Source organism: Typopeltis vanoorti, chromosome 7 (assembly GCF_054136105.1).
Source record: "Typopeltis vanoorti isolate ZY-2024b chromosome 7, IOZ_Tvanoo_1.0, whole genome shotgun sequence".
Lineage (NCBI taxonomy): Eukaryota > Metazoa > Arthropoda > Arachnida > Uropygi > Thelyphonidae > Typopeltis > Typopeltis vanoorti.
Genome location: NC_143555.1, coordinates 35,030,029 through 35,055,566, shown reverse-complemented (window position 1 = coordinate 35,055,566; position 25,538 = coordinate 35,030,029). Strand labels below are relative to the sequence as shown.

At 35.1% G+C, this 25,538-nt stretch overlaps 1 protein-coding gene across 2 annotated transcripts in view; it reads right to left on the bottom strand.

Moving 5' to 3' along the window:
* Nucleotides 1-25,538, bottom strand: part of LOC150104578 (ATP-dependent RNA helicase DDX55) — a 370,346-nt gene that overhangs the window by 278,709 nt on the left and 66,099 nt on the right. For both annotated transcript variants that reach the window (XM_090395791.1, XM_090395793.1), the window contains exons 4-5: nucleotides 24,481-24,635; nucleotides 8,504-8,597 (exon numbers count right to left, since the gene is read on the bottom strand). In XM_090395791.1, coding sequence (XP_090251917.1) covers nucleotides 8,504-8,597; nucleotides 24,481-24,635 — 249 coding nt within the window. The remainder of the gene's footprint in view (nucleotides 1-8,503; nucleotides 8,598-24,480; nucleotides 24,636-25,538) is intronic.

Sequence of the window (25,538 nt, the reverse complement as noted above, 5' to 3'; positions counted from 1 at the left end):
CTTCAAATTAAGTGGTGATATATATTATCAAGTCACACAGCCTTATTAACATCAAGTTTGCTCAATTCTCCATATACCTCTAGTTCACTTACAGTCTGTCTTTCCTCCTCATCATTAAATGCTCTCAAACTGTCCATGATGTCACATTCACAAGAATAAAAGACCTTTATGAACTGCTCATTAAATATTTCAACTATATCTTCTGCAACAGTTATCCTTATACCATTTTCTTCAATCAGTTTCATCCTCCCCCTAATAATTCTTTTTTTTGCTGGCTACATATCGAAAGAGCTCCCTAGGATTCTTTTCGGCTTCATTAGCTAACTACTGCTCATACTGAACTTTGGCTACCTTACCAACCAAGTCACACTCCTTGCCTGTTCTTTGTAATCCTCATGGAATTGATTATTACTACTCCTCTTATGTTGCCACTATAATGCTTTTTCCTCTGTATTGCATGCTTAATCTCGTCATTCATCCATTGCACACCAACCTAATGTAACATTCTTTAATTTTTCTCTTTTATGCAATCTAGAGTATCAGCAAGCAAATCATAGTTGTAGTTATGAGAAGGGAGATCATCATACATGATAGCATCCATATTTGGCACTTTCTTTACAGCTGACCTCTTAACATAAGAGGGTTTATAGCTCTTATGGGAACCAGTATTGCTGTCACCCAATCTTTTGTTTCGGAGCAGATGTCTTCAATCTGGGATATCGAGCAGACACCACTTTGATATTACTCCAAGAATAGTTCAAAGTATCAGTTACGTTTTTTTTTTTTTTTTTTTTTGGGGGGGGGGAGTAAACATGGAATATTCACAATCCTAATCCACAGGATTACATATAAAAGAATCAAGGTACTGGTACCCATTTGATCAAATTTATCTCTTCTACTCTTATAAATAGCACAATTCAAATAAAATTACTTGATATCAAAATGTCAGATCATAATCCAGTTCTACTTAAATTCTGCTGCATGGAACAAGCAGAGATCAGTTCTGGACCATGGAGACTTTCACCAAATTTTCCATTAATCTTTTTAACTAAATTCCAGATTCTCTGTTCAAACTGGATTAATGTTACCTGAAACTGGGAATGGTTAAAATTCAAACAAGCAGAAAAACAGAATATGATTGAATGGGGAAAGAACAAGCTGTCCTAAAAAGAAAAAAGTTGAAAGACCTGTATAAAGAGAGAAGCTGGTTCAGTGCAAACTAGCACAATAGTATGGGATGCAGCAAACAATGGAAACATTAATAAAGAGATAGACAGAAACAAGTGGAAGAAAGAAATTTCTTTCCTAAGAGGAGGGATCTTCCGTGGAGAATCGCATATGATCACCTGCCAGTCAATAACATCAAATGGGTACTTGACCATCAGCGATCCAATCTGTGACATCTGCTACTGATTGGAAACAGTAGAACATAAATTCTACAGCTGCTTTCTTGTCCTACATATTTCGAACAGCTTATGTAATGTGTTGAGCTTTCCATTCATACAACAGAACAGGTTATTTTTTTGCAGTACCTACCATCGTCAGCAATGGGAAGAGAATTTTAATTTTTATAATTAATGAATTAAAATACTATTCTTTGCAGGTTAGGAAGAAACATGGATTTGAAAACTAGCAAAATGCTTTATAATACTGTATTATGGAAATTTTATTGTTCAGTCAGATAGTTTCTGTATTTAGAAAAAAGCATTGCAGGAGATATCAAAGTTTTGGCTAGGTGGGATAGACCACCCACATGCAATATTCACCGGGGGAGATAAAATCTGTCAATTTTTTACTATGAGAGGTTCTTTTTTAAATGGTTCCGGCTCTCAATTCAATGTGGTCTTACTGTCAATTGCAGGGATGACTGGAGAGCAATCACAAGCAGAGAAGACCAACTCAAGGCAATTAACACAGGTAAGGCTAACCTGGGTATCAGTCATCTTTGTGATTTAGTTTCAATTGGTCTTTTGGATGTTCATTGCATGAGACAGGCAAAAAAGGAAAAATTATAGTTTTTCACTAAATGATAATAAAAAAGCGCCCAGGCCTTTCTCTCTCTCTCATACTATCTATCTGTATTTTTTTTCTCCTAATACTACTAGGCTCTCTTGTGCCCCTATACTAACAAGTTTAATTTACCTTCAGTGGATACAAAAGTATTCATTATTTTTGTGGAGGTATCTGCTTTGCCATAATTTTTTGACAAGTGGGTTCTCATTGAATGGAACCATTTTTGGAGTTGTCACTGGAATAAGATTGTAGGTAAAACAATTGATGCACTAAACAGAGAACTCATAATCGTAAAGTTCAGGTATGATGAAATTATCAAATGGTGGAAGAGACAAGTTTTGATAAGTGGATTTCTGCCCAGGACATGGACTGGATATTACTAACACAATGTCCAAAATAAAAATGTGCACAAATTCACATGGAGAGAAGAGGCAAGGAACAAGAAACATCTCATTGACTATGTTATTGTTGATAGTGATGTTTTCTCCCTGGTGCAGGACACCAGAGTGTACAGAGGATTTGAAATTGGAAAGTGATCATCATTTAGTCTTGAGCAGGATAAAATTGAATTTCATATTGAAAAGAAGAACATGTAAAAAAGTTTTAAAGCGAATAAAAGTTGAGCAACTCTCAGATGTGAACTGTAGACTAAAATACACAAACATGATTGAAGAAAATATGAAAGAGATTGAGAACAGGAACCAAACCTTGGAGATTCAATGACAAGCCTTGAAGAAACTGACTGATTCAGCCAGAGAGGCATGTGGTGAGGTTGTTTGTAAAGACAGAAAAATCAGAACTCCATGTTGGACACAGGAAATTAAAGAGGCAGAAGGAAAACAAGAAAGCATATCAAAAGTTTCTAGCAAATAAGGTCAACTTGTGCTCTTAGAGAATACACAGACAAATGTAAGAAAGCTAAAAATTATGAAATACTAGTCAAACAAAAGTCACGGGAAGACTTTGGCAAGAACATATAAATATCAGGAAGTTGCCTAAAATATTCTGGTGGCTGTAAGTGGAGGTTTCTCTGGTTTAGAAGTTCATAAGGCATATTCCGGTAATTGGACCACATTTTTTTTATTAAGCACAATAAAGAAATAAAACCTGACAAGTTTCGTAAGTCGTTTGACTTACATCTTCAGGGGTAAAAACTTAGCACTGCTTTGAATCTGCATTCTGATTTTTTAATTTTATGAACAGTCATACAGCTACAACTGTACAGTATGAACTATTTTTGAATAATTTCTCTTTTCTGTTGTTTTAAACTTTAAGTTACCTTTTACCCCTGAAGATGTAAGTCAAACGACTTACGAAACTTGTCAAGTTTTATTTCTTTATTGTGCTTTTAGCTTAATAAAAAAAATTCTGGTGGTTGAAAAACCTCAGAAATGGAAGAATAGTGCTGTAAAAGGAATAAAAGATGATAACGGTGACATTAAAGCTGGAGAAAAAGATATCACTGATGTATGGAGTAATTACTTCAAAAAACTGCTAAATGAAATAGCAGTGACAGCACAGTCGTAAAATATGCTCAACAGGCATGCAATAAGTAATGCATATCCATACTTCTAGAATAAGCCATTAAAAGCCTGAAATGTGGAAAGGTAGTTAGATGATATTCGACCAGAAATGCTCAAGTATGGAGGTATAAAAGTCTTATAGTGGATGCACTGCATAGTTCAGAAGGCGTGGAAGGAATGAATTTCAGATGATTGAAGTAAAACTCTCATACTAGCCATATACAAAAAGGGAAAGAAAACTGAATGTGAGAATTACAGAGATATTTCCCTACTTGATGAGATTTATGCAAGCATACTTGAAAAACAACTGAGAAGGATTGTGGAAGGGAAACTTGGTGAAGAACAAGCTGAATTCAGGACAAATAGAAGCTTGTCAAGATCACATTTTCATTTTATTTTACGACAAATAGTTGAAAAATCATGGGAATATAACAAAAATCTGTATTTAAGTTTTGTAGACCTGCAAAAGGCATATGACAAGGTGCCAAGATGCTTCAAAATGCTTCAGTTGCATTGTGTCAATAGGGGGGGCATTATATCAAGCAATACTTAGTCTTTATTTGAATCGTAAGTCAGCAGTTAGAATTCAAGGAGGTACAGGAAGATAGTTTGATATTAAATCTGGTGTCAGACAAGAATGTACAATATCCTCTCTCTCTTATTCATTATCTATATGGATCACATTATGAAGGAAAGCGGTATTAAACCTGATATCAAAATTGGGGATGTTAATCTCAGCTCTTTGGTTTATGCAGATAATGTTATACTTCTAAATAAATCCAGTACAAGTCTGCAAGATTCCCTGACTAAACTGAATAATTTTATAACAAATTTGGTATGAAAATCAGCAATAACTAGACAAAAACAATGAAAATAGGCAGAAGCAAGGAAAATATCAACTATACTGTGAATGGAGAACTTATAGAACAAGTAAAACATTTAAGCTACCCAGGCACAATTTTTAGTGAAGATAATAAATTAAATATGGAAATAGACAACAGAATCAACAAAGCTGGTATGGTAGGAAGTCAACGGAATAAATTTATATGGAATAAGGGAGATATTAGCCAAAACACTAAATTAACTGTATACAAGACAGCGTTCAAACCAATTTTAACTTTTGGATCTGTGAGCTGGGTTACAAATAAAACACTTGACTAAAGACTAGGGACTGCAGATTTGAGAGTCCTGAGAAAGATTAGGGGTGTGAACATATGGCATCAATGGCAATATCATATTAACCTGGCATTAGTAAGGTGGGGTGTCACAGACCAGAAAGATTTTAAATTGAATATAACTTTTTAACAATGTGCGGCAGTGAGCCATGCCTCAGTATAACTTCCCCTCCCGTAACATGAATGCTATACAAGCAAACCTTGAATCTCAACCTCAGTCCAAGGGATGAGACTAACTGCAGCAGCACTGACCCTTGAAGACAAGCGCACTAGCTGAATAATCCTGTCCAGGCCAGGACCACCAGTCATGGCAAAGGCCAAAGTAGTACAAAACTACCAGGATCCCACTTTCCACATGTCTACAGATGGCAAACACTGCCCCAGGGTATTGGATCCAGTGATGGTTGATGGTCTGGAAGATAGGATAATAAAAAGACTCAGAAGAAGTAGAGTAAAGAATGTGGGAAGAAAAGCAAAGAAAAGGAGGAAGAATGAAAAGGGCCAGTTTGTGTAGGAAGGGGCCTCCACTGGAAGGTACCCTCCTGCACAAACAGGCCCCACAGGGGTAGATTTGCAATGGGTGGGGTGTGCATCAGTAACTTGCTCATGTTTTATAATGCAGTGACAGCTGAGTTAAATAAAGGTAATGGGTTTAGAGTGATAATGCTGGTCTTTTTCAAAAACTTTTGATAGGATAGAGCATTGAGGTCTTATTGAGACCGGAATGAGACCTCAGTAAAGGTCAAAACCAGTCTGAATAGTGACCCTTTCCATAATGCAAAGCATTATACATGTCTGTAAGGAAATGTGCTTTGCATTATGGGATACTGAGGCAAGTGATTTAAAGTCGTTAGCTTCTATATACGAGTTGCCCTGTCCTGAAAATACTTCAGGCACAAAGTTTGTTTGCTTATACTTGGATAAAGAATTAGATCAAGAATATAATTTCTTGACATCTTTAATTTATAGGTTATTATACCTCTTTACAGAGCCTTGGGAAGGTATGATAGGTTCACAATCTTTCACAGATAGAATTCACATTAAAAATATTGTCTCTTGTTTATAATTGATTTGAGTGTTCAGAAGATTAAGTAGTGCTTGGATGCATTGACATGATATCGAAATGGGAAGTAGTGGAAAACCACTGTATACCACATTCTGAAACCGTACTGGAAATTGTCCAGGAAATTGATGAAACCAGAGACTTGGGAGTGTTAGGATAGGGAGTTAAAATTTAGGAGGTATATGGCAAAAGCAGTTAATCAGATCACTTGGTTACTGAAGAATATTTTGAGCAGAGACAAGCAAGTTATTGTTCCTCTTTTCTCTCTCATCAAGCCTTGATGAGACTCTCATCTTGACTACTGTGTGCAGATCTGGACACCAGGGTTTCTTGGTGATGAGGAGGAGGTGGAGAGGAGCCAGAGGCAAGTGACACCAAGATGGAAGCAGATCTATGGAATGAACTTTACTAGAACAGGTTGAAGATTTGTGGGTTAAAGAAACAGGTCGATAGGTGGAAAAGGGGCAATATGATTGAGACATAGGGTTTTTACAAGATTAACACAGAGGAAATTTTTCAGAACAGGATTGGTGATAGGAGAATTTAAGGCCATCCTTGGAAATGGAGCAAGAGTGTAGTTAGCAGAGATGTCAGGACAGAGATGTAGATTTTTTGCTTGGAGAGTGGTCAATGAGTAGAACAGGTTTCCAGAGTCAGTTGTGATTTTTGCTCTGGATTCAGAGCAAAGTATGATGGATATTGCATGAATGTTGGATAGTGCTTAGCATGTTATTTAGTGCGCCCTCCCCCCAATGAGTCTAAGAACTCCATGAAGTAGCCCATAATAATAAGTCATGTTCCCACAAATGAAATCTCCCATAATAATTACTCTATGCTCATTGAGTTAATATGCTAATGCATGCTCTCTACATCTTTTTTTTTTTTCACTTTCACTATGCAGCAAACGACCACATTTTACCAGAATGGCCTTATCTCACAATAGATAAGCCTCAAATACAGTGGATGGGTAGGTGGGTATTTCCCACAAAACTGTTTTCATACTGAAAGTGAGACTCTTGTTGATTGCCATTTTGACATCATTAGCAACACTCTCTCTTCCCCTTGCTTGTTCTGTCTTTCCTGAAAATACAACAAGATTTATATTTTCTCCTGCATAATTATATCCTTGTTCTTTTCACTCAGGTCTCAACATGGGCCTATAATTTTTAGCCAAGATGAATTAACCAAAACCAGAAAATTCTCCCACCAATTGCTAATGCTTCTGGCATTAGTATGCATAAAATGGCATATCCCTTAAGACAGAAAGGTAACATTGCATATTTTAATAATTCTCTTCTTCAGATACGAAACCTGAGAAACAACATTTAGCATTCTATCATTCCCACTCATATTAAATAGAAAGATATCAGTAAAAAAACTTGATATTATCAATAGTCAAGAATGTGAAGGGCTAATCTAAAATGATGTAATTATAAATGTGTCTGTGGATGCATGTTTATAATGTGTCAGGAAAACAAACAAGGAGACTAAGAGGTAGGTTTCATGCAATTAAAGTATGCATAAGAATATAGAAAATAAGGGCCAATCAAATCAGAATCCAACAAATGATATGCAAATTTGGAAAGGCTAGTAATAATAGGTAACTAGTCATGAAATATTAATTTTAGTGATAAGGAATAAAGAACAGTGGAGAATTTGTAGATATCAATTCTCATAAGAACAACTATGCACGAGGCAAAAATTCAAAATCTTTTTTCAGCAGACAGTTGTTGCTCTCCTCCCCTGTTTCATTATATGTAATCAACTGTCAATTGCATGTTATATGAATTAAAGGATAATAAACTACTCTGCATTAACAAAGTAATCTTTGTTACACCTGCTCATTTGGGCAAGTAGAAAAGTCAATAAATTTAATAATTCTAAGTGCTTTACAAATATTCCCCAAATAGAAATTAATATTTTGATGATAAAATATTTATCATATAAGACCAATTTAAATCAGAATACAAACAATAACTTTTCACTAAAACAAATAGCCAAAAGGCTTTATTTGGGCAATGCAAAATTATAAAAATCAAGTGGATATTAAATCCAGCATTATTTCAAAGCTGAATGTAGAAACTATGAAAGTTTCATAACAGAGTTGACCAGAGAGCTTACAGGAATCGGCATTACAAGTTGCCCTAGTGCAGCTTGTAATGCCAATATAGTCTGCACTAGGGCAACTCGTAATGCCGATGAGTGTAATGCCGATTCCTGTAAGCTCTCTGGTCAACTCTGTTATGAAACTTTCATAGTTTCTACATTCAGCTTTGAAATAATGCTGGATTTAATATCCACTTGATTTATATAATAACTTTTCATACTGGATAAACTCTGCAAATGACAAAATTGAAACTTACCATATATTTTTTTTTTAATGTTAAGTCTCGTGTTTGTAAATTTAACAACATTATCAATCATTCTACAGTTTCCCAATACAATTACTTTGCAGAATCTAAAAGCAAATGACATGACATTAAACAGAGAAGTATTTAAAAATTACAATAAACTTACATAGTCACAGACCAGTTGTTTATAAAACAATTTGTTAGGATGTCTGGTGCAAATATGTTAAGGAGACAAAAAAATAATCAAAACCAACATCAAATAAACGGTATTTAGAGAGGTACTCAGTTCCTAAAAGCCAATGAGGGGTAAAACACATTAAAAGAATCATGGTTAGCATTAAAAACTTCTAAAGTTGTGTTTTCTTCATATTTACTTACCAAATTTTTTATACTAGATGCAAAATTAAAATTGTTTTCAGTTCTTGACAAAAGATCTGCCAACCTGCCTGGAGTTGATATGATAATGTTTGCCCTGTGGAAGCAACAATAGCAATTATTGATAATATGTAGAGTTAACTTAAAATTGAAGAAATTATATTTTTGTTTAATCTATCTAAGTGTAAGCACATTAAAACATGTGAAGTGTCTTCACAACTAGGTTTCTTGAATATACAGGCTGATGACTCCAATTGCTTTAGTATCGCATAACACAAGGCACACTTCCTTTCAGAAGTGTATATTGCTATGCATTATGTTAAGGATCACCACCCAGACTAGTTTCTATCTTTATTGAGGCCTCATCAGTGGAAACCAAACCCAGAAGAGATACCAAGGCTGATTTAATGCAGAAGTCATACATTTCCCAGGCACAAGTAGTAAAAAAAAAAAAAAAAGAAGTATTACCTTATTATTAAAATACTCTGGATCAGAGATAGTTGCAGAAAGATTTTTATTTGGTTAGAAATTAAATTAAACTTGTCATGAAATGATATTCTTGTATAATTCTTTATCCAAGTATAAGCAAACAAAATCTGCATGTGAAGTATCTTCACGACAAGGCTGCTTATATATATATATATATATATATACAGCAAACCCTCGATTTAACGGACTAATAGGGGCTAAGGGACGTCCGTTAAATTGTGAATTTTTTAAAATAAAAATATCTGTAACGTTATACTGCAATTTTATGAATATTAGCACGGTAATAACAAAAATTTGTTTTACACACAATTTTAACACTTTTAAATAAGTTAATGTGTGATGTTGAGGCACTTTGTTTAGGTAATCCTGCCTTGAAAAACTATCAAGTTTTTTTTTGAACTTTTGAATTCTGCTGTTTTTTTATAATTAACTCACTAAAATTATGAAAATGTGTGTAATAAAACTGCCACAGAAAGTCACACCACGCAAAAAAAAAGAACGAATTACAGTGTGATTGGTGTCATCACGTCCTAATCATCCACCAAACATGTTTTATGAGCAGTGACTCATTTATGTTGGCTAAATTACTACAGTGTATTTCCAACATATGATGTCCTATTTGCCAAAATTTTTTAAAAATAACAGGAAATAACCTGTTAATTTAATTACAAGCAAATCTTAGTTAAAAGCATTTAAAAATTAACAGGGTGTTAATTTTCACATTTGACATACAGACAGGAAATTTTGTCATATATATATATATATGTACACACAGAAAGAGAAGGGCTGATGTCTTTACATGAACTGCCTCAGTAACATACACTTCTGAAAAGCAACTGATGTGAAATCATCAACCTCTATATAAAAGTGGCATAGTCATGAAGATAGATACTTCACTGCTCAAACTTTGTTTACTTACACTTGAAAAAGAATTAAAAAAAAAAAAAAAAAAAAAAAAAAAAAAAAAAAAAAAAAGAGAGAACATTTCTTGGCAAGATTAATTTCTAATCAAGTAGAAAAACTTTCTGCAGGTTCAGCTGTGAGCAGTTATTTAAAGAGGGTGCTGAAGTACTTCTACACCATCAAAATTTCAATCGAAATGACTGTCTCTATACTGCCAAGATTTGGGAGTGTCTCATCCTCATAAATGGCAAGCAATAATGCTCATCCCCCCATTTTAATTATTTTTTGTAAAATTTAATTTAATATAATGTTTTGTCATTTCACTATCTAATTAAATTTAGTTTTATTTCAAATCACTTAATTTAAATTTCGGCCATAATTTCACCTTGTGATTATGCTGATTCACTGATGATGTCCAATTAGTTTCTGGTTGAAATATTTGCAATAATAAAATTACTATATTCCTGTGAATATATGTATATAATAAATTGTATAGTATATTCTTTAGAATAGCATTTTCACATATACAGTTACACCCCGAGTTACATAAGTAATGTGTTCTGTAAACCTTTACGTAAGTCGAATTTGTAAATTACTTACATACAATAAAATGTTCAATGGCTACTCATAGTGTCTTACATTAGTTTTTTTGCCATTAATCAGATATTTTCCATTTTTGGGGTGATTAAAAAAAATTATCAATTGTATTTGAATAATATACATACTGTAAATATGAAAGTACGAAAAATACATAATATAAACGAATGTAAAAACAAACTGAAATATTCACTTTTCATATAAAAAAATGTCTTGTGACGGCTAAGTTGGCTGTTCTAAGGAATGCTGTTCTGCAGAAAGTTTTACCCTTTCGATGTTGAAGGCTGACTCAGTAGTTTGTGAATGGTATCTCACAAACATGTCTAGAGTAGATTGTGTGGTCACACACATCTTGTCCTTGTATCTAGACATATCGGAATAGATCTGGCAGCTAACATTTTAGAACCGCTCAGTGTTCGGATCCATCGTTTCCAATTTTGCTAACGCCATGTCTATAAAGTTAAAAACCTTCGTTTCGTTGTAAATTCATTTATGTCTGGCGGTTCTTCAATCGGCTTAGTATTTTCTTCAGAATTTCGGAATGCCTCCATAAGGTCATCATTAGTTAGCTCTTCATCATTGGGGGGGGGGCAAAATCTTTTCCTAATTAAAGTTCATTTTTTTTAATTTATGTTGTGCTGTGTCTTCTATTTCTATACTACTTTTGAATTAGCGATCATTGCAGATGCTCAGTCATAGGTTATATGCGATGCATAGTATGTATTCTCAAATCATTAACTCAACTCGGATCCCCCCCCCCCCAAGATTAAATCTTGAGTGCGCTACTGCATGTACAAGTCACAATAATTGGCTACTAAAGGGCCATCAATACATAACATATAGCCTCTCATAATCAAGTCGGCCACACCCTTCCAGAGGTGTAAACCTTTTCAATGGACAGGGGCATTCAGCAAATACTGCTGCTGCATACCTTTCCTAGTTGGAAAAAATGCCAGCTAAAACCTCTAGGTCATTGGTTCCCAACTGGTGGTATGCGTACCCCCAGGAGTACGTGCTGGGCCGTTCAGGGGTACACAATAAATAATCAGTAATGACGGAAAAACGGATTTAAGACTGTATCTTGCATCTTTTGAGCCTGATTTCAAGACACTAAGTGCATTACAGCAAGCTCAACGATCTCACCAACAATGTTTCAATTGGCTAGTGATCTGTATACCAATTATTACAGACTTTTCAGATAACACAAATAAATATTATCAATAATAATAAATCAAAAGTTTATTAAATACTTGATCATCATTATCAATATTTAACATGAAGCTATACTTATTTCTGTGCTACGAATATTGTAAAATTAAATCTGTGGTTTGTACTTTTAGTGTAGTAATTTTCCTTTCCCAACTCATTACCACTATTTTACATTAAGATAGGCACTGAACAAAAGTGTCAGTATTTAAAAACAGCTATTTTTAAAACAAAGGGTACAATTTATAGAAATGGGTTTAAAAGGGGTACATGAGTGGAAAAAGTTGAAACCACTGCTCTAGGTGATAGATGTCTTTCATCATCTAATAAACCATCTTAAAGAGACCTAGTGTTATGTTTAGATTTCAGAGGAATCTGGATTCTATTTCCATTCCCCCCTCTTCTTTCATGCAGTGCAGGTAACACTTTTCAAGGACATGCTGAATACAATGTAGGGATCCAGATCCCCCCCCCCCCCAGTAAGAGGGTAGAGCAGTAAAATGCTACCTACTGCTACTTACTCTGCCAGTTTGTGCTTGGATAGAGTCCAAATATGGTGGTATGTAGGTAGAACTGTCAAAGCCATGCATAGCCAAGAGATGTGTTCCATCTGTAAGGATGGAATGCCTGCGAGCCTTTCATCTTAATTCCATAGAAAACAAACAAGAAATATCCAAAATAAATAAATAAATAATAATCATCCTTGAAAAAGTTTCCACATCCACTTTATGAATAGTCACAACCTTAACAGTTTAGACAATGTGTACCATTAACTGCAGTCATGAAAATCAGACTTATTATTCTTAAAGGAACATCAGGTTGTAAACCTAAAAAACTACTGTCCATCTCAACTGCCAAAACTACCTGGCAACAATTCTTTCATTCTAAGTTTAGAACAACCTATGCCCGCCAATTTTTGTCTCATGTCCTCTGGCATTAGAAGGGTAGCAAATGAGGATCCATCATAATTCTACTCCTCCTTTCAATGGTCAGACTACTACTTCAATTCTACTGATCCAAACCTGCTCAGACAAAAAAAAACCTGCTCTGAAAACAATCCCTCGTTCCTCAATTCACATTAGGTTTCTTTCCCCCCCCCCATTTAAAAAGGTGTTTTGAGATTTTTAATGGCCTAGCTAGCCAGCTGCAACTTGACAGTCCAAGAAGTGGAAGCAATCTTTATGTAATCTTTATTAAAAACAAATTTCTGCAATTCAAAATTCTTCAAATACAAGATATCACAAGAAAAAAGAACACTGTTTCCACATTTGATAAGAATAATAAAGTAGTTCATTCTCCGTTTGTAGAATGCCAAAAAACATATTTTTTCTGATTCGTTTAAAAGTGATAAGAAAACTGTGTTTTCTGAGAACAGTTTGCTCTGTTCTACATGTATAGGATAATGAATTTGTTCTTAAGATCTAGAATGCATGCTATGGTTTTGGATTAGCTCAATCAGTCATGGATATTGCCACAGTTTACAAATATCACTTACTTTTGGCAGCATTGTCCATTAAAATCACAATTATTTTGCAGTATTCCTGTGTCACATTTGATGCTATTCAACACAGCATTGCCATTTTAAAAAAAAATACGTAAAAAATGGCATGCATAATCATGTACACAACTGGAGGCAACACCAAATTTGGTGTTGCCTCCAAAAGCAACATAACGATTTAGTTAAGCCCTTATACCACCTACCCACAGGATTCCAACCAAACTCTTGCAAATGTTATATAAACAGCAGGAAGCATTAAATAAATTTTATATAATGCATCTTCATCATAACGGAAAGCAGTGAGAGGATTAGGTCTTCTTATCTCCTGAAAAACTGAATAAACTTCCTCCATACAAATAGTAAAGAGCTATATCTACAAGACTTTCTATACAATTTCCGATTATCATAACATTGATTGAGTCCTTATAAACTTAGGTAGTTCTGCCAAACACTTGAAAGTTTAATCAAAATGGCATAATGTCCAATCATTATATTAGATATACAGTTTCCTCGCACTGCTACTTGGGATTCAGCTGTCCTCCTATCAGAGAGTAACCAATTAACCAACCAGACTAGCAGAAGAGTAAGAATATAAAATTAAAGTAAATATATAAAACTACCAAGTATATAAAATTTTTTGTATCACCAACTCTGGATCTGGCTCCCACCAACGAGACCTCAATAAAGGTCGAAACTGGTCTGTGTAGTGACCCTTCCCATAATGTATAGCATTATACATGTCTGTAAGGATATGTGCTTTGTATTATGGGATACTTAGGCAAGTGATCAGAGCTTATACCACCTTTACCACGAGTTGCCTCAGACCTGAAAATACTTCAAATCAAACTTGGCTTGCTTGCTTGTTTGCTTACTTGGAGAAAAAAAGGATTAAACCCAAGTATATAAAATTTCTTGTTCTCTTTAACGTATAGTACACCCAAGGTAAAAAACATATATATATATATATATATATATATATATATTTCTACACACACACACACACACATATATATATATATATATATATATCATTATTATTATTAAGAGAGATCTCCAGGGAGTCAGAGAATCATCGAGGGAGGCCACATACTACACACAAGCCATCATACTTATTCTTAAATTCATTCACACTGCTTGCACTCACAACATCCAATAGCAATCCATTCCAATCACGCACCATCCTCTGAGAGAAAAATCTAGCCCTCACACCCTTCTTGGCGGCCTTCATTCTCAGCTTCTAAGGATGGCCTCTTGTCCTTTCCCCACCGTCCATAAATTGAAATCCTGTATGACCCTTTCAGAAGTTTGTAAGTCTCAATCATATCACCCCTCTATCTCCTGTTTGCTAGTGTCTGCAGACTACAAATTCTCAATCTGTGTTGATAATCAGTATTTCATTTTCCTGATATCATTTTTAACACTCTACTTTGTATGCTCTCCAATATATCAGAATCACAACAGAAACCCGGAGACCAGACCTGCGCACAATAGTCCAAGTGAGGTCTTATCAAGGCCTCGTAAAGAGGCAAAATAACATCCCTATCTTTACATGTGAATGTTCGTTTCAGCATTTATCTTTTCATTTGTATTTGCAATCTTTGCCACATGGTCCCCTAAGATTCAACTTCCTCCCTATTAACACCCCAAGATCTCTATCCTCATCAGTTTGTTCTAGCCTAATCGCACCAATATAATACGATATTGGATATCTAATCATGCCAAAGTGAATGACTTTATATTTACTAACATTGAACTGACACCCCATGCCCACAATTCCAGCCTATTCAAATCATTCAGCAAAGACTGCATATCAGCAGCATTCCTGATTACCCTACCTATCTTTGCATCATCAGCAAATAACTGTATGTCACTTATGAAATCCTTCCCAATATCATTAATGTACAGATTAAATAACAGTGGACCAAGCACTGATCCTTGTGGTACACCAGTTGTTATCTTAAACCTTGCAGACTCAGATCCCCCGTATACCACTTTTTGATATCTGTCAGTCAGCCATCCTCTTATCTCATATATTGTATAACCCAAACCCATTTGCTCCAATTTATGCAGCAGTCTGCCATGCTGTTCTGTCAAAAGTCTTAGCAAAATCCAAAAGTATCATGGTTTATCCATCCCCCCCACCCCTGTCTAGTTCAATGGTAACATTGTTATAGAATGTGAGCAACTTGCTAAAACATGACCTTCCCTTAGTAAACCCATGTTGTTCATTGTGAAGTAGATATTCACTGTCAACCCATTTCTGAATGCAGACCCTAACCAATTTTTCCAAAATCTTCACCACCACTCTTGAGATACTAACTGGTCGATAGTTGGATACATCAGTCTTTGCACCACCCTTGTGCAATGGAATTACCATACATTCCTTCCATTCCTGCAGAATCTTCCCTGTTCTGAGACTCATATTAAACATCCTGGTCAAAGGAATGCCAGTTCAGCTGAACACTCTTTTAGCACACATGCTGATATTCCATCAGTCCCTATTGATGAATTCTTATTCAGTTCGTGCAACAGCTCTAATACCTTGACCTAACAACTTGGAAGCACCTGCATTTCTTCATTTAGTGAAGAGGTAACAGTGAGCGCAATGTTGCATTCACCAGGTTGATAGCTTTTAACGAAATGGGCATTCATAACTGAACAACCTCTTCCGCATCTATAACCCTCATGCCATCTGGATTTAGAAGTTATTCTTTCACATTCATTCTTTCTTTTACTTGCAGCATATCGATAGAAATCTTGTGGGTTGCCTTTAGCATGCAGAGTCAGTTTCTTTTCATAATCAGACTTTGCTTTCCGTACAACAGTTGTGACTATTCTAGCCTGCTGCTTATAACGTTAATAACAGACGTCATCCTTATGCAAACAGTATTCCTTCCATATCATCCTTTTCTTACGAATCTCTTGCTTAATAAGATTACACATCCATTTGATTCCTACTCTATTTATTCTTTGAACTCTCGGAACACATTCTGATATCGCATTATTTAAGTATTGTTTAAATGCTTCCCATGCACTGTCGATATTCTTTCCATCCAGCAACCGATCCCATTCCACTGAACTCAGCATACTCTCAGTTGGTCATAATTTCCTGCTTTGTAGTTCAGCATGTAACCTTTTCTGAATGGAACATTCATAAACTTAATCCCTTCCCAAGTGAGTACCGCATGATCACTGTCACCAACTGGAGGTAGAATAGTTATGTCTTTAACTGAAACACCCTCTGGCACTATAATCAAATCTAACACTCATTGACCTCGAGTTCCTTCTGTAACGCTGCTTGAGGAAGTTGTCCTGCAACAGCTCAATAAAGGCATTTTCATTCTTCTCATGAGATTCTACTGCTACCCAATCAATATTTGGATAATTAAAGTCTCCCATTATGATTACTCTTTTCGCGCTCACCTTTTCTATTTGGCGATGCATTTCTTCATCACCAGCAACCAATCCACCAGGTCTGTAACAACACTTCATATGTAATTTGTCTTGATTCCACCTCACACCAGATGGCTTCAAACTCACTGCCACACGAAATATTGTTAGTACTATTACTACATTCATAAGTCACAACTCTAACTGGATTTAAGTCATCCAATATCATTACCAGCATGCCCCCCCCCCTCCTCTCCTATCCACTCTATCCTTCCTAAAAATACTGTACCCATGACACTCAATACCAGTTAGTAAGGATAATTCTGATAGCCAGGTCTCACTAATTCCTACAATCTAAGGCAACAAACTATCACTTTGTTTCTGATACTCCTAGCATTCATGTACAGACATAATAATCTACCTGCATGTTCTTTTGTATACTCTTGTTTGCAGTCTGCCTGACACAGTTGGACATCTTGCAGATCTCTATTCTTCTCTAATGCCTTACACATGTAGACATCTTTGCACACGATGGGTCCAAACCGGAAAAACACAAACCTGAAATCATTCTCACCCTAGTCAACATTTCCATGACAAAGCCCATTCCCATCATTAACACAGTTATATACCATTGTCGCTCTTACAGTCACATTCACACTGTTCCTCCCTTTATAATTTAGTTTCCCTGACTCTCCTTGTTAGGTGTCATACCAGTTATTAGTTTTTCCAGACTCCTGATACCAAACACATTCAGGTGTAGGCCATCACTCTTATCCAAATTATTATATAAAAGTATATATAAGTTGGTAGTGATATTTTCTCCCTGGTGCAGGACACTAGAGTGTACAGGGGATTTGATATTGGTACTGATCACCATTAAGTCTTCAGCAGGATAAAATTGAATTTCATGTTGAAAATAAGAACAGTTTTAAGAAAGTTTTAAAGTGAATAAAAGTTCAGCAGCTCTCAGATGTCAACTGCAAACTAAAATGTACAAACATTATTCAAGAAAAAAAATGAAAGAATTTGAGAACAGGAAGCAAACCTTGGAGATTCAGTGGCAAGCACTGAAGAAAACATTGAGTCAGCCAGAGAGGCATGTGGAGAGGGTGTCTGCAAGGATAGAAAAATCAGAAATTCATGGTGGACACAGGAAGTTAAAGAAGAAAGCTTATCAAAAAGTTCCTGGAAAATAAGTCAACTGGTGCTCTTAGAGAATACAAATGTAAGAAAGCTAATCACTGTGCAAAACTAGCTAAATAAAAGTCATGGGAAGACTTTGGTAAGAACATAAAAGATAAATAAGGTGACAAGATATTCTAAAGGTTGTTGAAAAAGCTTAGACATGGGAAGAAAGAGTGCTGTAAAATGAATTACAGATGATAAAGGTGACATGAAAACTGGAGAAAAAGATATCATTGATGTATGGTGTGATTACTTCAAAAAAATGCTAAATGAAACAATCAGTGACAGCACAATGGTAAAAAACACTGACCAGGTATGCAATCAGAAAAACATATCCATACTTGAAATAGAAAAAGCCATCAAAAGCCTGAAATGTGAAAAGGCAGCTGGAGTAAATGATAATCAACCAGAAATGCTCAGGTATGGAGGTATAAAATTCTTACAGTGGCTGCACTGCATAGTTCAGAAAGCCTGGACAGAGGGACGAATTCCCGATGATTGGAGTAGAGCTCTATCAGTATAAAAATATATAAAAAGGGAAATAAAACTGAATGTGAGAATTACAGAGGTATTTCCCTACTGAATGTTCCTGGTGAGATTTATGCAGCTATACTTGAGAACGATTGTGGAAGGTAAGCTTGGCATAGAACAAGCTGATTCAGGCCAAATAGGGAATCTCAGGATGAGATTTTTACTTCACGACAAATAGTTGAGAAATCGTGGGAATATAACATAGATCTGGAAAAGGCATATGACAAGGTGCCAAGAAAGAAGCTATTCAAAACCCTATAATGGGGTATTATATCAAGCAATGCTTAGTCTGTATATTTGAGTTATAAGCAGTTAGAATTGAAGGAAAAATAGAAAGATGACTTCCTTGTTTGACACCAAATGTTAAATCTGGTGTCAAACAAGGAAGTACATTATCACCTTTGTTATTCATTATCTATATTAATCACACTATGAAGGAAAGTGGTATTAAACCGGGTATCAAAATTGGAAATGTTAATGTCAGCTTTTTGCTTAATGCAGATGATGTTATACTTCTAAAAAAATCTGCTACAAGTCTGCAAGATTCCCTGACTAAATTGAATAACTATTATTGTAATAGATATGGTATGAAGGTCAGGAATAACAAGAAAAAGACAATGAAAACAGGCAGAAGCACTGAAAATATCAACTGCATTGTGAATGGAGAACCTATTGAACAAGTAAAACATTTCAGCTACTTAGGCACGATTTTCAGTGAAGATGGTAAATTAAATACGGAATAGACAAGAATCAAAACTGATATGGTAGGAAGTCAACTGAATAAATTTATATGGAATAAGAGCAAAATTAGTCAAAACATTAAATTAACTGTATATATAAGACAGTGTTCCAACCAATTTTAACCTATGGATCTGAGAGCTGGGTTAGAAATAAAACACTTGACCAAAGACTAGAGACTGCAGATATGAGAGTCCTGAGAAAGATTACAGGTATGAACAGATGTAACAAATCATATTAAAAATGAGGATATTAAGAAAGAACTTGACATTGTTAGCATCCAGGAATGTGTTAGCAGAGCTAATTTCAGGTGCTATGGTCACTTAAACAGAATGGGAAAGGAAAGATTAGGAAAACAAGTGTTCTCTGCCAGGTTGGCAGGAAAAAGAACCACAGGAAGACCAAGATATAGGTCGCTTGATACAGTATAAAGTGCCATAGAACAGCGCTTCACAAACTGTGGGCCACGCCCCCCTTGGGGAGTATGAAATAATGAAAACAAATTGAAAATGTTTTAAGACTAAGTAGTTTTTTTTTTATCTTAAAAGAAATGTATTTAATTTTTATTATTTATTTTTTGTTATTTTTTATTTTTTAATGGAAAAAAATCACACATTGGTGCGGGTTCACAAATTTTGCTACCTGCATATTTCGGTGCTTAATGAATATTAGTAAATATATGCTTATTCATATAAGTTTCATTTTAAAGCAGAAATCTAAGAATTGCAGTTTCAAATATTTCACCTGATATTGACTTTTTGTGTAGCAGTATTGAAACACATTTCCTTTTACGTTTCATGTGCTTGTACTGCAAATGTACAATAACAATATAGCTATTTATATAAAAAATATGAAATAATGTGCCATGTCAAATGCGTATGTAAGATGCTAAAAATGTAATATTTACATTTGATTTTTGCAATATTCGCTTTGTATGTTTTGTATTGAATATAAATACAATAAATATTATAATAATACTGGGGGGGGGGGGCTCTGCTCCCTGACGCCTACCCCCCCTTTTCACTGGTTAAGCTACACTGTGCAGCCTCTTCCTCTGTATTTTTAAGCATTCTAGGTTTTCTAAAGAAGACGTCCCCGCAGAGTTGTATCATTAACACAACTTTGCACGCTTAGAGATTTTTCAAATTTTATGCAGATTAAAAAATAGTGCTAGTCATGCCCTTTGGACTGAATGCTACCAACTACCCTTTCGGGCATGCTTTTAACCCATTTTTTGATATGGAGCAATATTCTTCCATTCCGCACGCAAAACCACACCAATTGCTGACGATGGCCACTGTGGTCTGGAGCAAAATTGCCATTCTTATTCTTCCCAAAGATGTTGGATTGGGTTGGGGTCTCAACTCTGAGCTGGCCAGTCCAACACTTCAACGCCGTTTTGTGGAAACCAGTTTCAGACATGCAGTGCAGCACTGCATAGAGTACTGTTGTGCTGAAACATGCAAGAGTCACTGCCAAAGCTTCCACAGCATCGAATGCATGAAGTTGTCCAGGATGTCCCCAGTAGCCATCAGACACGTGTCCAGTTTTGGGCACGTCCACCAATGGACCAAGCCCCATTCAAGTGAAACACTCCCCCATACCATTACCGAGCCTCCACCAAACTGGACAGTTAGAATGATGCAGTCCTGCCAGAACTGCATTATTCATCAGAATGCATTGCCTAGGTAATCTCCAGATACAAACATGACCATCGGAGTGAAACATGATTCATTGCTCCACAGACCCCCTTTTCCAATCATCTACAGTTCAGGAACAGTGTGAAAGACACCAGTCCAAACATTATTTGGCAATGAGGAGGGAGGGGGGGGGGATGTGTGGCTTGTTCGTAGCAGCTCTGCCGTAGTAACCTAAGGTATGCAAATCCCCGTGGACAGTCCTAGTGCTCACATCTATCCCCACAGCATTTTCCAAGTTGACAGCAAGGTCTGTTGCTGATGATTGAAAATTGAAAGAGACAACAAATTATCCTTTTTAGACATTTTCTCATCCGCTCACCATCAGGTAATTTAACAACATCAGTTTATAGAAAACCCACTTTTATTGGATGACACATTCTCCAACAACCTGCACATCATCCTTCTCAAAAGACCAGAAGGAATTAATTGTTCAACTCCTCATCATTTACAGAAAGAACACTCTGCTATCAAACAATATATGAAATTAAATGGCTTTTCCAAAAGGACTACACAACATCTGCTTGACTCCTCCAAACCCAACCAAAATAAGAATCAATACATCGAGTTCCAATCCCATACAGCTCCGGCATTTCACAGCATATTTCAAGAATTCTGAGGAAATATGATTTAGTAGCTACTTATACTGCTATTAGTAAACTATCCATGTATTTCCCAATATCCAAGATAAACTATCAACTATGTCTCTTCCTGGTGTATACCAAGTTACATGTGACTGCCAGCTTTCCTACTTTGAACAAACTGGACATTCAATAAATAAAAAAATACAAGAACACCAATCTTATATTCTTTGCAACAAATACGATAAGTCTGGATTGGTGCAACACAGAATAGAGACAGACCACAACATGGAGGTGTCATGAATAATAATAATAATAATTCTCTGGTCTAAAACTTGCCACAAAATTTTACACAGATGTTGCTATAAATTTGAACACCTATTTAAAGAGAGTGCTGAGGCCTTACTTCACTGTCCTAACTTGAATCAGAATGACTGCCTATCCTTGTCAAAAATACGGGAAAGTTTGATCCGAACAACACATTAATATATTTTTTTTTTTTTTTTTTTTTTTTAAGTAGGCCAATAATGATATTTACAAAGACAGAAGGTCCTAAGAAACCATCTGGATACTACATCAGTCTAATGGTTTATTTAGTATGATATTATAAATTAAGTTTTTGTATGATAATATAAATTATATAATTATTTATGTAATTTATTTTACAATTTTATGATTAACCTTTTCTTCAGTGAAAGCATAACGCTATTAGCAATTTAATATCACGTGGCTCATATTATTTTGAATAAATCGTTTGCATTCTACCTTGTAAAAGACTGTTGTTTAAGACACTGATGACAGTTTGTTAAACTGAAACATTTGGTAGTATATTTAATAAATAATACTTTTCCTTGTGTTCACATATAGATAATTTATAATACTATGGCACAAGTTTCCCTCAAAACCAGGAGTTAACATACACTTAACTCCCCTGGGAAGTTAGAGCACCATGCACACAGTTTTTAGGAACTCATACAAAATTTGATCAGTCATTAATACAATTTACACAAACATCACCTAAAGGCAAAGGAAGGCAAATCTCATTACAGATGTAGAAGTATATGTTTAGTGATTCAATAATATTCATAGTCCGTGTGGTTAGCCTAGTGGCTATGCACTTCACAACCATATACTTGGGAAAGGAGTGTCCTGGGTTTGATTCCCGTCGGCAATGTGAGGAACTTAAATATCTTTCTCAGACATAGCCAAGTTAGCCACTCTTGGGGGGTGGACAGCAGGGTTTTTCTCCCCAGTTTATCTGGGGTTTGTCCTCCTGCAAGTAAGCAAACCAGCCCTATGAACACACGAGCTACAGCCACAGGATACACCGAGAGAAACAGGACTAGTCACCTTATCCTTGGGCCGGGTATGACTTAGAAGGGATTAAGTTAGTTCTGTAACAGGCCAGTAGACCTAATACGTAAAAGGGAAAAGAAGATGAAGATAATATTCATCAGTTATTTTTTAAGAACACTAACAAATATTTAAAGAATTCTTGAGATTTCTTTCACTCCCTTGTCATTATATACAACTGAATGAAACAAAGCCCTTTAGAGATTAATTCTCTATCACAGGATTCAATACACATAAAATTCCTTAATCACAAACAAAAGTGAAAATAATCATTATTATTTGTTACAAAGGATATTTTTAAGTTTATTTTTAGTTTTTATCATAATAAGAACATCAACATCATAAAGATGGTACTGATTCCAAAGAGCTATTAACGAGTTGCAAGTAAGTAATAAAAACATAGCATAAACATTTTGAAATACCAAGAGGTCCTTAAATTCATCGAGGAAGGCCCTAAACATAATGTCAAGAACTATCCAACATTTGTACGGTATCTACCATACTTTGCTTTGAATTCATTCACAGTCATAGCACCCAGAACAGATTAGCAACCTATTCATCTCATTCACTATTCTCCAAGCAAAAAAACTAGTTCTAACACCCTTGCTAACTACACTCTTACTGAGTTCCATGGATGGATCCTAGTTCTCCCATCACCACCAGATCTGTTCTGAAAAATTTCCTCTGTATTAATCTTGTAAAAATTCTTTGTATTTTGTATTTACAATAATTTGTATATCTCAATCATATCACTCTTTTCTGCCTATCAACCAATTTCTATAACCCACAAATCTTCAACCTCTTCTTGTAAGATTCATTCCATAGACCTGCTTCCACCTTAGTCCATCTTCCTCTCCACCTCCTCTTCATCACCAAGAAATCCTGCTGCCCAGATCTTTGCACAGTTGTCAAAATGGGGTCTTATCAAGGCTTGATAAAGAGGAACAATAACCTGTTCTCTGCTCGTCAAAGTATTCTTCAGTAACCAAGTGATCTGATTAACTGCTTTAGCCACTTTTACAATGTACCCCCCTAAACTTCAACTCCCTATCCACTAACACCCCAAGTCTCTGGCTTCGTCAATTTCCTAGAGTATAGTTCCATGAATGTGGTATACAGCTGGTTTTCCACTACTTCCAATTTCAATATCATGTCAATGCATCCAAACACCACCTAATCTTCTGAACAATCAAATCAATTATAAATGAGAGAGAATTTTTTTTAATGTGAATTCTATCTGTGAAAGATTGTGAACCTCTCACACTTTAACATTTTAATACGGTTACATAATCGATGAACTCTGCTCTAAGGACCATACATGGTACTTTTTCAAGCTATTTTAGGCTTCTAATCAGTAGCATAGTAGTCTCACAGTGGTGGGTGAATGAAAATCATCAAAAAGTGAAAGTTCAGAATTTTGGTCTTCCACTGTATTTTCTTGTGACATCCTGCTTTCTAATCAAGTTGATAACTGACCACTGCTACTTTAAGCTTGGATCTCAATATTTTATCCATTATTGTCAAATTTACACGCATCAACTACAGCTATTGGAGTTAGAACTATTTGTTTAACTTTTTCTCAGGGTAGGATAAGAAAAGGTAAGAAGATGCGAATTTCTATTTACCTGTCAAAAGTGACAAGTTAACAGAAATCAAGTAATGTAAATGTTACTTTTCTTTATTGTGATTCAAAAATAAAAATTCCTTTCCAAATACAACTATAATTCATATTAGATTATAAAATTCTCAATCAGCAAAAAAAAAAAAAATCTAAATCAATAACTATAAAAGTAAATATTTAATTTTTCTTACCCTTTTTCAATGAAATTTTTTATATCTGTTTCAGGATTGTAACCTCCAGTCAGTAATAAGCTGGTAAAGTGAGGCAAATTAGCAATAAAAAATGATAAAACTTCAGAAATCTGTATAGCTAATTCTCTTGTTGGAGAAATTATCAAAGCACCAATCTTAAAATAAAAGAGATAAAAATAGTAATTAAAAATGTTATTACATTGTTTTCTGCTATCTTATATTATAATAATTAAGATAATTGTAAATTTAGCTTATGTTCTGACCAACAGCCAAAAATTTGGAAAGTAGAAATTCCATTCAAAAATGGAAATGCTAATATTTTTGAAATTGTAAACAGCGATACCTTTCAGAAAACATGCAGAAAATTTAACTATGACAAATAATTCCTTTAGTCTTGGTTCACGTAGCTAAACTGATAGTAATCGTACAAAAAAGTATTAGTACCATGAATGAGAACAAAGGTTAGATTAATTCAGAAACCTGCTCCCACAAACAAAAAGCCACTTCAGGCAGGGTAGGTCTTACATCAAGCAATGAAATTCATCACCTGGTGCAAGCCCACTGAAGTGACATTACATGTGAAATAATATTTACCTTATTTTTTTTAACTACTTTTTTTTTTTAAAGTTCAGCCAGCAAACTGCTAATGGTCAGTTTTGAAATCAAACAGCCCTTGAAGAACTCCCATCCCTTTGCTTCCAAAATTTCACCAATTTTCAAATAAAGCCACATCAGACCAGAAGAATTTTAAATTTTGAAAAACATACAGGGACTACAAAAAAGTATTCCTTTTTTTTTTTTTAATAAGCTTTGGGCAAAACACTTTTGATATTTTTATTCTGTCAAAAACACTGCAAAAACAATAAATGTATTGAAGTACTGTAAGGAATTCCTCTCCCCTCATCTTTCTGTCCCTTTTGCTGACGATATAATGTAGATTGGTGTGATAAGCAAACATCACATAATATGAAAAAATACCAACTAATATACTGTAATTACAAAGAATGTAAACAAAGAAATATAGAATTTGGAAATTCAGAAATTTATACAACAGGAAT